The sequence below is a fragment of the Diachasmimorpha longicaudata genome, chromosome 1, assembly GCF_034640455.1.
Source record: "Diachasmimorpha longicaudata isolate KC_UGA_2023 chromosome 1, iyDiaLong2, whole genome shotgun sequence".
In the NCBI taxonomy this organism is placed as follows: Eukaryota; Metazoa; Arthropoda; class Insecta; order Hymenoptera; family Braconidae; genus Diachasmimorpha; species Diachasmimorpha longicaudata.
The window spans coordinates 7172809-7190186 of record NC_087225.1 but is presented as its reverse complement, the minus strand read 5'-3'; the positions used below and the strand labels follow the sequence as shown (position 1 = coordinate 7190186).

The 17378-nt window shown below is 36.1% G+C and overlaps 1 protein-coding gene across 4 annotated transcripts in view; it reads right to left on the bottom strand.

Moving 5' to 3' along the window:
• The window catches only part of LOC135164642 (atrial natriuretic peptide receptor 1), an 80135-nt gene that overhangs the window by 58017 nt on the left and 4740 nt on the right, over positions 1 to 17378 (bottom strand). Inside the window, exons 1-2 of one of the 4 annotated variants that reach the window (XM_064125198.1) lie at positions 12658 to 12777; positions 6425 to 7023 (exon numbers count right to left, since the gene is read on the bottom strand). The exons of 2 other annotated variants lie outside the window; for them this stretch is intronic. In XM_064125198.1, the coding sequence (XP_063981268.1) occupies positions 6425 to 6815 (391 nt within the window). In that variant the 5' untranslated portion in view covers positions 6816 to 7023; positions 12658 to 12777. Of the gene's footprint in view, positions 1 to 6424; positions 7024 to 12019; positions 12778 to 17378 lie in introns of those variants that run through there. One more of the 4 variants, XM_064125208.1, reaches the window with a different exon arrangement.

The following is a 17378-nucleotide window of genomic DNA, read 5'->3' as shown; positions in this document are numbered from 1 at the left end:
ATCGAGGATTTTTCTGATTGTGAGTACAAACGACAAAATTTTATGAATTTCTTCCTCAAATTTCATTCATTGGATTTTAAATTCGAAATAGACTATTCACTTTTATCAATTGACTACGATGAAAATTAAAACCCCAGAGTAGCCGAAAAAAAATTCCCCTTTTTTGTTCGATTACGTGATGAAGACTCACCCCCGTCCACTCCAATTTCCCGTCCAATCCATTCCCCAACGAAATTTCATCGACACGAAGTAGAAATCGATCGTGCAAAATTATGAAAAAGTAATTTGACTTTTATTTCATGATAATGAGAGAACTAATTAATGGCCTGACTAATTAGTCGACTCCGTGAGTCACTAAAAAATGCGCAATTGCCGAAGTTTTGTGGAAAACCTGCGAACTGTCGGAAAATTAGAATTTCATCACCACCGTATAAACTTATGGAGCAAAATTTTTGGTTTACTTTTTTCCCCTGAAGTTTCTCTCAACTTCAAGGGCTGGTGACGCAACAAGTGTTGTATTATGCGCGAGACGTGATTCCCTTTGGGCAAGACCCTGAATCATTTTGAATCTCCATGGACTCCTGCGGATGACAGACTATTATCAGATGAATAGTCCGGGAGTTTTTATCAATTTCATCAAGTAAACAACTGATTGAATTAAAATCCTCAAATTTTTCAATTGCATGAAACAAAAAAAATGGAAACAAGAGATTGTTTAAAGTAAGAAATAATTAAGTTGCAAAATGGGTATTTACTCTTGAATTTAAAACAATCAATATTTAAAGTCTCAATAATAAATATTTTTTATTTGTGCTAGTGAAGAATTCCCTAGTTGATTTCAACTTTTCATTCAAATTGGGACTTTTCCACGGAACAATAAAAACTGAAAAAAATCAGGCTTTTGTTTTTCCCACTGATAGGAGACTTCAGTTGCCATTAACAAGGTTCGGTAACTGTTATCGAATGGTGCAGTTCAATTAGAAGAACTAAATATTCGTTAGTTCCTCCCGAACCATTCAATTCTCCAGCGCCCAATATTCTGATGCGCATTATCAACTGTTCTATTGCCGATTGTCAGACTCAAGTTCAACGCCCTCTCCCTTCTTAAATCCTTTCATCTCCAAGAAGAATTGGATATAAAGTATAACAATATATCGTCAATTTTTCAACGCGTCCCCCCGGGTTTTTCCGACAAAAGCGATAGAAAAATAAAATCAAACGTACAAAAATAGGATAAACATCAAAGGGAGACTTATCTGTATTGTTATATGTGAATATTCTTTTTTGAACACACGAGAGAACGTTGGAAAATGTCTTTGACCACGGGTGGAACAAATGCCGCATGATTTTTAACGAGGGATTACGGATGAGACTGCGTATATATCCAACTCCCCCAGGGGGATCATTCCGCATGAATGCCCTATGATTTTATAGATCACCAGCAATATTTCCATTGATTACCCTGCAGTCGAGTTGAAGACATGTGGGGGCTTCCCTTATGAGCTTGGAAGTGCTCGGAGTTTATGGGGATGAAGGACTCGAGTGGCTGTTGACGGGAGACCGACAGGATTCTCCACTTGGCAGGCATCGTGCGCTTTCGGTTTTCTCTCCGACATCTTCTATAGCCTGTCTGACCCCATAAACCGGTCTAGCAGTGGGGTAACTGAATAGAATTTATCGATTTGAGCGCCCAGAAAAAATGATAAAGGAGCTTTACGCCCTTGAAGTGTAAATTCCACGTGAATGTATTAAGAACCTCACCTAAGGGTGAAATTAGTATTTAGGGAAACGTGATTTGCGTGTAATACATTTGGAAAATTATCACAACCCAAAAAACTTAGAATTTTTAGTACCTGAATTTTTCGCACGTAATATTTTCTGTTATAACTGGAATATTTCGAAAATTAAGAGTTTACTCGCAGCAAAATCTATTGAAATGTCATAACAATTATTTTTTGTTGAATATTCAATAGGTTTTCAATGAAATTCGATACCAAAATAAAATAAAGTGATGCAGTAGAGGTGGAATTTTCGCATGTGAATATTCCAATAATAACGAAAAGTCTGGAATTAATCATCAGAATGGGCTATGACATTCATTAACGTTACAAATTAATTCGAAATTCCCGGTGCCATACGCTTCATGCTTCCGTTACTTAGCCACGACCATAACGGCTTCGTAAAATAAAAAAAATAAACTAATGTGTTCATTGACAAATCAGCGGAAACCACGTGTGCAATAACTGCGCTTGAACATTCATGCTAGATTTCCTCTAAATGCAGAAAAATGTGAATTGAAACATCAATGATACGAAATAACGGGAGGTTAAACAACCGATCCAAAATATCAGCGTTTCCACTTATTCAGAATAGAAGAGGATTAAAATACAACGCATGAGAAATATTTCAAAAATAATCTTCCCTCTAAAGAGGATTGAACGTAATCGCATCGAGAACTACCAGAGCACGGTGAGCTTCCATTGGCAATACATAGAATATGTTCCTTCGCACTCAATGGAACAATTACCTGTGCAATTCTCATGAAAAATAAAATGAAATTAGATAATCTCACTCCCTACACGAAATTCAATATTTTATTCTATGAAGTCATGAATGAAATAGAACCTGATTCACATTTCACCTACGAGAGAATGATTTTGAAAGTTCAGAAATCAGCGTCATACGGTATTTAAAATAATTTCCTATGAATATCACTATGGACTTGTAAATGATTAATTTATTCTAAGAGTTGTTCATTTGAAAAATCTTCACGCTCATGTTCACGTTTGTTTCCTCGATTCTCAATTCATTGAAATGAAATCGTGTTTTAATTGAAAATACGAATAAATTTAATTTCTTTGCCCTGTTCTATTGCCCCACCCCTATCTACCCCTCTTCAATGTTTTTGAAATGAATCGGATGTAATCCACACGTGACGTATAAAACGAAAGATTTAAAATATATACATTTACTATAGCACAACAGTTGTACTCGACACTATTATCCAGATACACACTCCTATAATCCTTCCACGTTTTCCTGTAATGCAGAAAAACTCATGAAAAAACTTTTAATATCTCCTCGACCTCTGGATGATTAAAAATTCTTCCAGAAAATGTTGAAACTCCTGGTGAAAAGATAATTGAGGCGATCCGTAAATTAAATGAGAATTAAAGTAACAAATTGAGATGGAGAAACTTGATTTCATCAAACTGTATCCTCACCCTCAAAAAAATCCCTCGGGAAACAGAAAATAGAGATGCAGACAGACGACACACAATATTTAACTCTTCCGATAACAATTTTTTTTCGCTCATTTTTGTTGGTTCTGAGGATAAACTCGGATGGTTTATGAGACTTATCGCAACCTAGATTTTTTGCTTCTTGTGTTGAGCTGTATATTTACCCATAGAAATAATTTTTACGCTTTGAATTTAATAGAATTTTTTTAGCTACGATTTTTGATGATGATATTTGTCATATAAATCATCTAAATTCATATTCATCTTACAATTATTACAATTATAATTATTTTACCTTTTTAAATAGTTAATTATTCAATGAAAATGTTGAAATGAATTCCATCAACAAGAAAACTCCGAAAAAATGGGAAAATTTAATGAAAATTCAATCGGTACAAAAATTCTTGGGCTCGAATTGTTCTATTTTTTTCATTTGGTAGACATTTTTCCACCAAAAGGATTCCTAAAAAAATTAAGCAACAAAAGCCCCTAAAAATTTTTTCCCAAGTATTGTCCCTCCCTGGCTATCATTAAATAATAATTTCCAACCTCGCAAAAAAACTTCCCCTCGTCTAAAAATATAATCTCCAGACAATTGGACATGATTTTCCCCGGGACGAGACCATCCAGCGAAAGAAACCTCGAAATAGGGTTTTATTAATTCAAACCGAAGCGCGGTCTCAACGCGTGTAATTAACCATTAATTAAGCGGCATTTGAGACAAGATGAAGTAATTTAAGATGGCCAAAGAGATGCCTAAGAAATAGGAAAAAAAAAATAAATCGAGAGAAAGTCGTCAAGTAGTTGAGTGACCGTTTGAGTCTCATTTCAATTTTTTTACTTCAATGTGGAGGGGAAGATTTTTAGCAGCTGCACAATGACCTCATCCTGATGTTTGAAAACATGTACTTTGATGAGTATCCCTAGCGTGAGGACAAACGAACCGCAATTCGCCTTCACTCTTAACTACTCTGAGAATTAATTGGCGGAGTGAAATTTTATGGAAGAATTTAACGCCTGCATAACACTTATATCTTATCTCCTCCAAACGCCAGGAATCCCCGAAAGAATTCCATCAGATTTCCACTGAAGCTTCCATCAGCATCTCCATTCTCGAGACAAAATTCAGAGCTGCGCCGCTAAAAGCGTAATAACATTTTTAAATAAAATATTTCCCATTAGAAATTGCCTATAAAAATAATTGTGTAATGAATCTACAAATGTAAGTCAATAAGATTTCAGAGGAATAAAAATTTATTTCTGTCTCTCCTTTTGCTATTTCTATTTCTCTACACACATTCTCTCCCCGCTAGCCCTTCCCCTCGCGAATATTCACCATGTGTCCATAAAGTGAAACAAATTTCTATTGTACTAAGTTTTGAAAGTTTCACGCGTCTAACACCGGTCTCCTGAGAAATTTGTGCGACTTAGAGTCCAACCAAAAGTTTTTGACAACCTCGCTAACTCATGTGACAAACACGGGAAACGTCTAGATTCATCGGCCTCTGAATTTGAAATAGAGAATTGACAAGTGAAGTCGTATATCATGAACTGATATTCGAACAATGGGGAAGAAGTGTGGGGGTCAAGAGGATTATATGTAATGATGTGATGTGGAGGAGTGAATTATTATAGTGAACACTATTAATTAGAGTGGATCTATTTACATTTCAATTTCGCGTGATTTATTAAGTTGTGATTGGACCGGGGGTTATTAATTATTGTTGCAGCATTTATGAGTGATAAGAGGCGGGAAATCGCCGGATGTTCATGTTCGTTTTTTACAAAAGTATAACTTTCACTTTATAGGAAAATTATGCTGCGTAAAGAAATTTAGAATCAATAATTTTGGATCAGTAGACTAAACAGTATTTAAAAATTGTCAAAAAATAGAAATAGCCAATGGAAAAAAAACTAAATAAAATCAATTCTAATATTTAAAAAGTCTTCCAATCAACAGCGATTGATTACTATGTTTAAAATTATGAATAAAATCATTCAATCGTTAAGTTCCCGCAAGAATTACCAGGACATGGAACGGATAACAAAGAAAAGAGAAATTTCTTCTCCCTTTTGTCTCCCACGAATTAAACCCCGAGAACAATTGAGTCTTACCCCAGAATTAGTGTCACCACACCCAGTTAACCCTCCGATTCACCTTTTATACTTCCCATCGACGTGGTAAATCCTAATGACCCCCGTGTGGTAATACCGCAGGCGGTCAATTCAAACCACCAGGAACACCGATCCCCACAGTGTGCTTCAGTACCTCGGGAATGGCCAATGTTCACCACGATATTTGATGAACGATCACCGAGGATTGATTGGCCAACGGAGCCGAATGCCAACCCATTACGTATTTTCCTCTCACTATCATTAGAATTTCAAAAAGCTCATCCAATTACTGACCACCAAAAGTCCCAAGAATCCCCAAAAAATTGGATCTTCATTCTCATTCTTGGAGGCTCCCAATAGGCGAATCAACAATTCAAAAAAATGCTAACAATATTTATGAGATTTGTCGAAGTTACCGCAAGTAGTTTAGCTTTATATCTGGACTCGATGGATCGCCAGGAAATTTGAATTGATTTGCCTAATGGAGGGTAGACAATCTTAGTTTTATACATCCCCCGATCATCATAATGAAAATGCCAGAATTTTCACGAAATTAAAGCGCAGAAAAATGGATACACCTCCTCAGCTATCTCATAATTAAAGAATACATTATTATAAAAAAAACTGCTACCGCACTCCATTCAATTTCCAATAAACCCCCTATCCCAATCTTCACACAAAGCAACGCCTGAACTTTAAAATGAGCAGCTTCCGAAAGCCCAAACGAGCTGTCCAACAGTATTAAACTTCCCCTCACGCAAAAAGTACTTTACCAAACAGATGCGAGTATGTAAATGCCAAAAATGGTTTAAAAGAAAAACACATAGGAAATTTGATTCATGCGCTTTAGTTATAAACTTTTCCCATAAAACAGTAGGTAAATCGTGCAACTTCTCTGTATTAACCGACAAGAAAAAAAAATGAACTGAATCAGAAGCATCTGCGGTAGACGGGAGAGAAATTCAATTAACCCACCGACTGCCTGATATTTTTCTCGTTACCAATGAATGAAATTTCATGGAGAAGAAAATTCAAAAATAAAGGCGTAAAGACAAATGACAATTGACCTGCTGTCCGATTGATGTAAAAGTCGAAAGCAGCTAGTGATCCGTGAGTGCTTGAGCATTTGGAGTCACGATGGTTGACGTGAATTGTCCAGCCTGGTAGTGGACCCTTGACAGATCTGACACTTCTCACAGCAAGAGTGATTACTGGTAAAATACGAGGGAGACTCAGCTCATGATGGGGATCAGCAGGTGCAATCACAGCCAGCTTAACTGTTCCGCGTTTTGTGGTCTTGAGGACATCATTACTCACTTCTAAAGGCCCAGTCGAGGATTCCCGGGGACTCGGTGAGATAGCAGCGCCATCAGCATACGCACCCATCCCCCAAAAAATCAACCAGATCACTAAACACTTTCGCAGCCTCCACTTCCACATTTTCTCTGTTTTATTCATTTTGTTATCTAATTTATTGTTGGATTTTTTGTAGTCACTACTGACGTCAACTTCACACACATTTTCCAGCACTAAAATTTGTTACGAGTCGTTTGGTTTAATTGTTTAAATCATTGACTTCATCTTGAAATATTGAATTTTGATGTTTTCACTCGTTTTGTTGGCGATTCTTCACATGCATTCAATTCGTTGAATTTTCTACTCTCACCTGAAAATTGTGAACTCGTGTTGATCCCCCCACTGAGATGTACCAGGATACCAGCCAACTCAATCACAACCTTTCCCCGGTATCTCAAAACTTGGGTTTGTTATTCTTGAAGGGGATATGAATTCTTTTTCGAGAGGTAAAATACAAAGAGAATAAAATTGCAACTGCTTGAGGTTGTACAGACCAAATGTGTTCTATGGGAAAGGGCAATTCAAAGAAACCTTACAATAGAAAAGACATGAAACTAACGAACAGATTGTCAGGAACTATTCCCTTCTAGGTGCATGAAAAATGTGTAACAAATTCAGTAGATGGCTCTTTTAGTAGCGAAACATCCATCAAAAAATTCCTACAGCCTCTCATAAATCTCACCCGAATGCTCCAAATGGTCTTTGAGCATTCGAGAAAACCCGCCAGGAAAACATAATCAGTCATGGAATAAATCAGATCCATCTATTGAAGCCAGAATAATTTGCATAAATTGCCTAGTTAACCTGGTATCTCCATACCTTCTGTGAAATGAAACTGTCTCAGACCTGGGGTTTGTTATTCGCTTGAAGGAGCTACGAGTTCTTTTTCGAGAGGTAACATCCAAGGAGAATAAAATTGCAACTGTCTGAATCTGCATAGAGACCAAATTTATTTTATGCCACAGGACAATTCAAAGCAACTGGAGGATAGAAGAGAGACGAATCTGGAGGACAAATGATAGCAACTGTTGCCTTCTGGCTATGGGAAACATTTGTAATGCATTGAACTGGCTCCTGTGACGGTGAAACGTTCGTCAGAGGGTCTTAAGTGAATTAACCAATTTACCCAGTGTCTACATACCCCCTACGAAGTGAAGGTGTCACAGAATTTCGATTTGTTATGGAATTAAAGAATATTAATTTTTTTCCAGAAGTAAAATACAAAGTAGATGAAATTTCAACGCTTTGAGTTTCCATCAAAATCAAATTTGTTTTATGCAAAAGGGCATTTCATGGCAACTAGAAGACAGAGAATAAATGGAATGAACTATTGCTCTCTTGATATGTCAAGCGTCTACAACGAATTGAATATATGGAATTTGGTCTTTTGATAGTACAACGTCAGTGAGAGGATTTCTAGTCTCCCACCCAAATCCTCCAAATGGACGTTAAACATGAAAGAAAAACTATCGCCGGAACGTAATCAGTCGTGCGATGAATGAAATTTATTTATCGAAGCCAAAATGATTTGCGTAAATTACTCAGCCGAGCTGGTGTCTGCGTGCCTACAACGGAATCGCGTGCTGCACCGCAAATTACATTCGACCCTATATGAGCCAAACCTCGTCTCAACCTCTAATAGCCCACCTAGCGTATACACAGTACTAGCCATAAATTTATCCTCCAAAACCCTCACCTTTTTCATTAAACCAACGCGTAGAAATCTCATGAAAAAAGCCAAAAAGCTACACGACAAAACGTGATAAGGGATAATAAAGTTGGGTCAGTAAGAAAAATGATTCGCAAAGACTCAGTGAACCTTGGAAAATGCGAACGTACTGTGTTCATTACAATTAGCAGATACGAAGACTTAAATGCCGTGGGGAAATTAAAGTTTGTTGGAATTTAAGCGTTCCTCGGTGTCTTCTGGATTAAAAAATGAGAAGGTACTTTAGAAGTTCATTAAGATTCATTACCGAAGTACATTTTGAACCACTTAGTATTCAATTATGAAGAATACAAAACATTTTTTTTATGGTGGATATGAATTGCTAAATGTATCAAGACAATTATGAAACATGATGAATGCCGTTGGGAAATTTAACTTTATTCAGAAAATGTTCTGTTGAAAGCTTGAACATCCATCAAATACAAACAAAAATGGGAAATTAAACGCCAACAACAAGTAAATGGTACCTGCACAGTTTCACCCCCAGAGTTTCACGAAAAGTTTTAAATAAAAAATTCTGATGCAGAGCATATTTTATCCAAATACCAACATCATATCAAATAAAATTAACCATTTAATTTCGTAATCAATTTCACGTCAATAGATTGTATTTTTTATTTCCAATACAACAATCACCGAATAAATTCATAGAGTAATGAGAAAATTCGTAGCGGATGTATGTGCCTTTGATAATGTGATTTGAGACGTGATAATTTAACATGCCAAACTTGATCCTTATGCTACCGTTCACTGCATTCAATCCAACTCTCTCCCTTCACCTTTTCTATCTCGTTATAAGGAATCCAAATGGAATAACGCCATTTGTATTGAAGCATTGTAAGAACGAATGATCATACTCGTTCGGAAATGCGAGTTCAACCACTTCGAGATACAGATATACATTGGTAAAAGGGAATACGAGATAGTGAACTGGAAGCCCTTCAAGCCACTGGATTCAAATTCCAATCCTGAATGGGTCTGAACAGTGGAGACGTTATTAAAATTCCCAGTGTACCATTACAGTGGAATAATGAGAATTTAATTTCAAATTGTCTGATTCAACACTTCTCGTGCTGAAGGCGATTGATTGGACTCTTTAAACTACTACTGTGCTCCATCAATCCTCCTCTTCGAGACAAATAACATTTGGTGAAACATATTACTGGGCAGTGATCGGCGAATAATATTACTTTTTCCCAATAATACGAATTCATGTTTATATTTTGAATAGATTTGACCTTATGATAATCAGACCGATGACGGTGGCCAAAGTGGTTAAATTGCTCGGTCGGTCGTATAAATAAATGTACCCACAGGGAATTTTATAGTGAAAAGAAGAGAGAATTGCAAGTGATAGAGTGAATCGAATCCAAGCTGTTTGACCCTCCAAATTCTACCATTCAAATAAATTAAACCCCGTTTCAGGGCCTCAAAAGAATAACTTGGAATGAAAAAAAACTTCGATTTTACTACGTCGACCTCGGGTCGGAAACAATTGTAAAAATTGAAGAGTCTTCAGCAGTAAAAAAGAATTGGAACTGTGAATGGGAAACTGTAGAAGTATTAGGGCTTTTACGAGACGTCAAACGCAATTTGAAAACACTCTGGAAAATACCCAATTGCAGTGGTCAGAAAAAATAACGTTCGGTGAAACACGTTAATGGGAGTTCGATTTTTCTCGTGATGATGACCAACAAAATTCTCGTATGAATATACCAACACGAAATTTAGTTTAAAAAAAAATGAACGAATTTCAGGGGATTGAATAGATCTCCTCTGTATGACGCATCAATATTTCCCGGTCAAACAGTACCATTCAAAAAACAAATGAAAAAATTGAAGAGCCTTTAGCAATGAAACAAATTCAAGTGGTGAATCGAAAAATTGAAAAAGTACTAGCACTTTTACTGTAACAAACTTCGACACTATTCATATACAGCGAAATTTTCTACGTATCAGATTACATAAAAAAACTATGGAAAATCTTAATCCAACAATATCTGCAAATATCCTAACTGCCTATATAAATTTCTATCACAGATAAGAACACTCAGACCCCAGTGCCTCAGCGACGTCTACGACTTATTCCAGATGATGTCATAAGCGTCGGATTTAATGTCCTATGAACAGCAGGTTCAACTTTAGATGACAGTTCTGTTAGTTTTTGTCTCTTCCGAATTGAAATGTGGAAAGCAACTATAGCACCCCATCAATAGAACCTGTAATGGTAGATTCACATGTGAAAATAAATCCCAAGAAATGAATAAAAGAATGCCACATGTCACGTGGGGGAAGAGGAAAATCCCAACTGCCTGATCATTTATCATAAATCGTGAATAACAGATTTTCCACTAAATCCCTCACCACGAATTGCAATATCTGACGTGCATCCATCCTCGATGCAAATTGAAACTGGAGTTTGGTGTAGCAACCAGCCAACTGTACAATTTCCTACACCTATTTCCATTGTTGTATATCAAAGGGATTAAACCACTGGCCAACGTGGTGCAAACTACGTACTAGTTCCACTGAGACAATTGATATTCACCCGAGCCAGAAGGTAACACCATCCTCCCAAGGTACTGTGCTCTCAATTGTTACATGGCAATGCTCCCCCTCCCAGAAGGATATTCATGGAATTATCCAACAAGTGGAACAGGTCCACGTGTGAGATAACGGTTTCGTGATCCAGATGTTGAAGGAGTTACGTATTGGGTATTAGGGATACATCAATCATCCTCAACTTTCTAATAACTTCGAGCAGAATTTGAGTGCAAAGGATTGTGTGTGGGAAGAAAGTCGATTCGGAGAGGGCCTTTGGTATAGAAATTGGTAACATTGATAATTAATTATGATTTTAATTTGAAGAAATTTTGTCTCGCTTTGAGATAGAAGGATATTATATCTCACATCTTTCAAGACTTCTGAGGAGCATTGAAGAAGAAAAATAAAATTGATTCGGTAGCACATTCTATTGGATCCGTATTGAATAATTCCCCTTTCCTCACCCGTTTGCAAAAAAAAATTTAACAGAAAGTATTTCATTGAAAGAATCCGTGGAATTATATTCCTCTGTTGAACACTTTTTTATCGAGGTATTTTTGCAGGAATTCTTTGACCAGAATTTTCCAAATTTTTTCGCCCGATTTCTGTCCTCCTCATCGCGCAAAATCAAATAATAATTCAAATTCTTAGTTGCCGAGGTTTCGCAATCATGACTAATGAGATCACTTCCAGTTTCCGGATGGATACCGCGTTCGATGACTTTGCTGAAATCAAACGCGAATCCCCGAACAGTAAAAATATCAGAATCGAATTATTTTGACTAATTTCATCGCAATAGTTTTCGACAGACCGATTGGACATTTACTAGAATTTTCTATTCAATGTTCTGGGTTTCTCCCTCGCAAGATGAACTTTTTTTTAAACCACCAATAACTGAGGAGCGTGAGAGGAAAACGCAATAATTTTTGTTTCATTCCAAAGATTTGTTTTCAAGTTTTCAAACCAGTCCTATTTCATTCAAATCATTCTATTCAGTCAAGACTTATGAGTGGTTCAAGAAGATTCATTTTACCTCGAAGGCTTGTCGATGAGAATCAGTTTTTAGAGTTGAAAACAAGCTTTCCCCCCAATTTTCAGAAAATCCTCGTCATTCCCAATTTCCTTCATTCAACCGGCTGAAAGCACTCTCGTGTTCTTTTCAGTTTTAACGAGGCGGTTCGCAGATGAAAAAAAAACAACATGGAAAACTGAGTGGGCACATCATTGAGCTCTCACAATTGACAGATGAAAGCTAATAAAGACATTTGAATCCATAAAATTCCACGAATTTTAATTCCCATTCACTTTTCCCACATGATTTCTGTGAATTCCTCCACGAAAAAGTTGATACGTCGTGACACCTCGACGTGTCGTACACCGCACGTGCACCAGACGGAAGACGTTTGGACGTTATGCAGACACATAACTACACTGATGAATTACAATAAAAAATATTCAATTATCCAAACACGACACATTTTCATTCATCCATACACTTCACTATTTAACCGCATTTCCATCAAATTTTGCAACTATTCAAATGCCTTTAAAATTTTTTATCCCTTAAATCCCTCAAATCCTGTGATTTATTCCTCAATTTTAGAGAGAAAAATCTGAATGACTTTAATCATTTTATTGATTTTTTATTTAATAAGAAAAAATTAAGCTCACATTAATGAAAAAACCACTCGTCATTCACATATTCCCACCCAACCGGCGTCAGCGTGTGCACAATGACATCGACGGTAGCCAAAACGAGGTGCACTACACAACGGGGGATATAACTCTCCCGCCAGTCTAGCACCACCAGAAAGTAGGGATAAAAGCGCGCACGCGCCTCCACCCTTCGGTCCATTTCTCAACACATTCTTCTCCCCCTTCTTCTTATCTACCTCGGGCCTTCGTTGAATTCAGTAGCAAGTGAATGCGCTTTTACAGTGGTATATCCAGTGGTGATATCCCACGGTCATTCACACGTGCTTTTACCACATTTACTCTGTCACGAAAGAGACTGCTCCTCAGTTCTTATTGCCCTTATTCACGCAGCGAAAAACCTTGGTGAAAAATCACCAGATAAATTGAGTTATGGCGGACGGAAATTTAATTCTATTTTAAAAATTTTGCATTAACTCTGAATGATGGACTATTGATCGATTACTCGGTATATAGAAATTTCCATAGACTAGAAAAAGCTTTTATAAACCACCAGCGATATTGTAAAAGCTCACTGTCCTTCATCCCCACATCCTGACGCAAAGGATAAAATAATCCTTCATATCTTCGTAATCAAACTATCATGATGAATGTATGATTTGAATGAATTGAAGGAAATGAAATGTTAACAATTGAAACTATTTAATTTATTCATGAAGCAATTAAGCTTCTCATCACTCCCTTCCATCAATTCAGAACCTACTCAGGACAAGAATTGATTATCCAGTCTCATGCTAAAATTTTCCTACACCTACAACTTTCTCAAAGTTCCATAATATACGGAGTATCATCATGAATCCCTTACATTTCCCCTGACAATATAAAAAAACCCATCATATTCAACCTGACACACCGTCAAAAACTGAAAAAATGATTATCCTTTCATATTCAAGAAAAAATCGTTAGACACCTACCAGAAATTTTATTCTTCTCGCAGGGAAATAAAAACGTAATCGATGAATAAATTTAATTAAACTATTGAATTAATTTAATTAAACTATTGAATTTATTTAATTAAACTATTGAATTAATTTAATTTTGCTTCCTACGAAAAATTGTAGGTAAATGATGAGAATTGATTATCCAATCTTACGTTACAATTTTCCTGTACCTACGACTTTTTCAAAGTTCAATAATGCGCAGAACATCATCATGAATCTTCTGCATCTCCCATAATGATATAAAAAATTTTATGAAGCTCAACATGACGTACCATAAAAAATGAAAAAAGAAGGATTATATCAGCCTTATATTTCCTTTCTGCAGAAACAAATGTCTTAAAACACTTATCAGACGTACCAGAATTCCTCATATTCACAAATGAAAATTTAATCAATCGATAAATCAAATGCTAACTTAGTGATCCTGTAAAGGGCTATAAATTTTCCATAAATATGACTTTCTCAACGTTCTAAAATATATCGATTGTTATCGCTACAACAACGCACGTATTGCACTTCTTCCAACAATATAAAAAACTCATAAAATTCAGTATGATACAACATAAAAAAGCCGCCAAAAGGCTTATGTCGGTTCCATCTCTTCTCTTCTCCAGAAAAAACTTAAGACCAGAAATTTCATCCCTCACATTTTTATATTAAAATTCTACCAATGAATAAATCAAAAGATAACAAAAAATGGAATGATAATAATTGTAGCTACTTAATTTATTCATGAAGCACTTAAATTTCCATCACTCCATCTCAATAATTCTCAACCTCTTCAGGACGAGAACGAGTCATCACATTTTCCGCAAGAATATAAAAAATCTCATAAAATTCAACATCACGCACAGTAAAAAGGTGAAAAAAGACTTATCCAAATCTCGTCACTGCTGTTCTCCAGAAAAAAAAAATTAAGCTGCTCATTAGAATTTTAATTTCTCTCATTCTCAAATGAAAATGTCACACTGTAAAAAAACTGATTTAACATCATTCGGTATGCAGATAAGTCCACACCGTTTCCGGTGTGGAATTGCAGTGGTAAAATTACTGTAGAACATCGTCTATAAAATTCATTCTTAATTCAACACCGATCGATGCCCCAGAAAGTCCGCATTGATTTCTCTCACTGTGCATCAATGAATAAATTACCAGAATCAACTGACACAAATAATACGTTTTCCTCTGTCAAAAAACTCAGTCCTTGGTTAAACTAATTTTGTTCACACTATTCAAATAAGTAGCAATAACAATTGAGCCTATTTAAACTATTCATGAATCAGTAAAGTTTTTCGTCACTTCCTTCCATTAATTCTCAACCCCCTCAAGACGAAAATTCATCTCTAAATTGATTATCCAGTTTCACACTAAAATTTCCCTACACCTACGACTTCCCCAAAGATCGATAATGCACAGCGTATCATCATCCAGACCCCCCATATACCCCTACACGAGCAAACCAAATGAATTTCCGCAGCCCCCTAATGATGTTAAAAGCATCATGAAATTCAACATGACGCACACGTATTATATTCGCCAAGAAAGTGATGCTCAGAAGACACCTGGCAAGACCCCTGGAAATGAGAGACACCAGTTTATTATTCCCAACACTTTCACCATAGAGTTACGACCCAGAACTGAAATTCTGAGGATATACACAAAGCACTGAGGCTTTTGATGAAGAAAGGTGGAAAGATTGGGTGATATAAAATTAAATATATCCGGAGTGAGATAAGTTTTAAGGAGGACGAGAACATGAACATCTAGTATTAAAACTTTTCGATTACTTCACTACGATACTCTCTCCATTAACCACTTAAGATTTATCTACCCTGCATTTTATAAATTAGTTTTTTTACAGAGAAATTTTCAGAACTTCTACGCGACGTGACGAGCAATTTTTTTTCATGGAGAATTCATCTGAATGTCGGCATAAGTTTTAGGGACACTTCAAAAGAACATGAACACGAATGGACGATTTTTCGGGAGTACGATTTTCCCGGTACCAAAAAAAACTCATGTTTCAAGTCAACGACCACGGCTTAATATGGAGGGACTGGGTAAAGTACGGAATCAACTTATTTTATACCCCAGTCAAAAGTTCGAATGTAGTTGAACTTGTGACTCTTGAAAAAGGGCGAACCGTCGATCCCACGTAGGATTATGAATATAACATATGGATATATTCAATCAATATAATAAAAAAAAATCTTTCGTCAGATATATTTACTTGCCACCAACAAATTTATATATGTCCATTAAACATACTAATGCCAAGCTAATTTTCCTGTAATTAATGAATATCATTGGCACAAGATTTTTTTTCCTCGATAAATAATCAATATAATATGCAATTTTTTTCTCTATCCGATAACGTTGAAATGGATACACTTTCAAGGTGTCGTGCCCCATATCTACGCACCATTATCAATTTCTCTGAATGATTAGAAGATAACGACCCGACTGATTCGTCATCACGATATTCCTCCAATTAACCACTTAAGAATAATCCCCTCTGTACTTCATAACTTAGATATTTGCAGGAGACGCAAAATGCTGCAATAAACTGACTCATTTTGATTTATTTAGCGGGACAAGCGACCCATAAGTTCCGTCTCCCTCCTCTTCACCCCCCGACCTTGCAAAGGATATCATTTATCCACAAAGAACGATTAAATAAGAATAATGTGAATATTCTATTAAAAATAATCGTGAAGGGAAAATAATCTTCGACCCAAAAGAGTAATATCAACATTATGATGACGTACTGAGTGATAATCGAATTCGTCAAACACAAAAGTGTTGATCATTGTATTATCATTCCACGTGTCACAGACTCGAATATCACCATCAATATTCCCGAATGATGGAATGCCCAGTTAATTCACTGTTACGCCCGGATGATTTTCCATTGAGGGAGGGTAAGGCCGGGTCGAAGCGATAGGGAGCCATTAAACGAACATCAGGCCCGTACTACAGGTGTGGGTTGATTACAGGGTAATTGTTAGACCATTGCAATTTACGAAATGGTTGTTAATTGAAGATGGAGACTGAGTTCATCCAGAATTACAGGAGACGATCCAGTCCTGGAAGGAATCTAGGTTCAAATATGAGCTCATCATGCATAAACATGTCATTTATAACAGAGAAATATTAAAAATCGAGTTAATCGAGTTAAACAAGAACCGCAATTCTATTGCAAAAGTCACAGTGATTTTTTATATTGCAGATGACATATTTATATCATATGGCTATATCGTAGGAAATTTAATCCAAATGTCTAATGAAATCGCTGGACATTTTATAATTCTGTTTCGCATATTTATTAAATGAATATCTGAAAATCTCGACATTTGTCGCTGATAAAAACAAAGAAAAATAATAAAGATAGAATGCGTCATTGAAGATTTCCAGAAATAGATTGCACGAATCATCAAACATATTGCTCCTATTTTTTTTAAATTTACATCGATTAAATTTTATATCAATTATTGATAACAATTCGATACAACTCCGTTACCCAGCTCCATGATCTATATTGATACTCATATATGAATATGAAACTGCAGTTTTGCTATCGTGGTATTCAGTAATTTCTCAAAAAAATTGTAAAAAAAAGTAAACAAAATTTTTTTAATTGCTTCCTTCACTCCGAGACACGCAATTCAACGTCATGCGAGTGCTATTCAGGCCGAGTTACGTCTTTCGAATCGGGAGAAATGTTATCAGATACTTTAG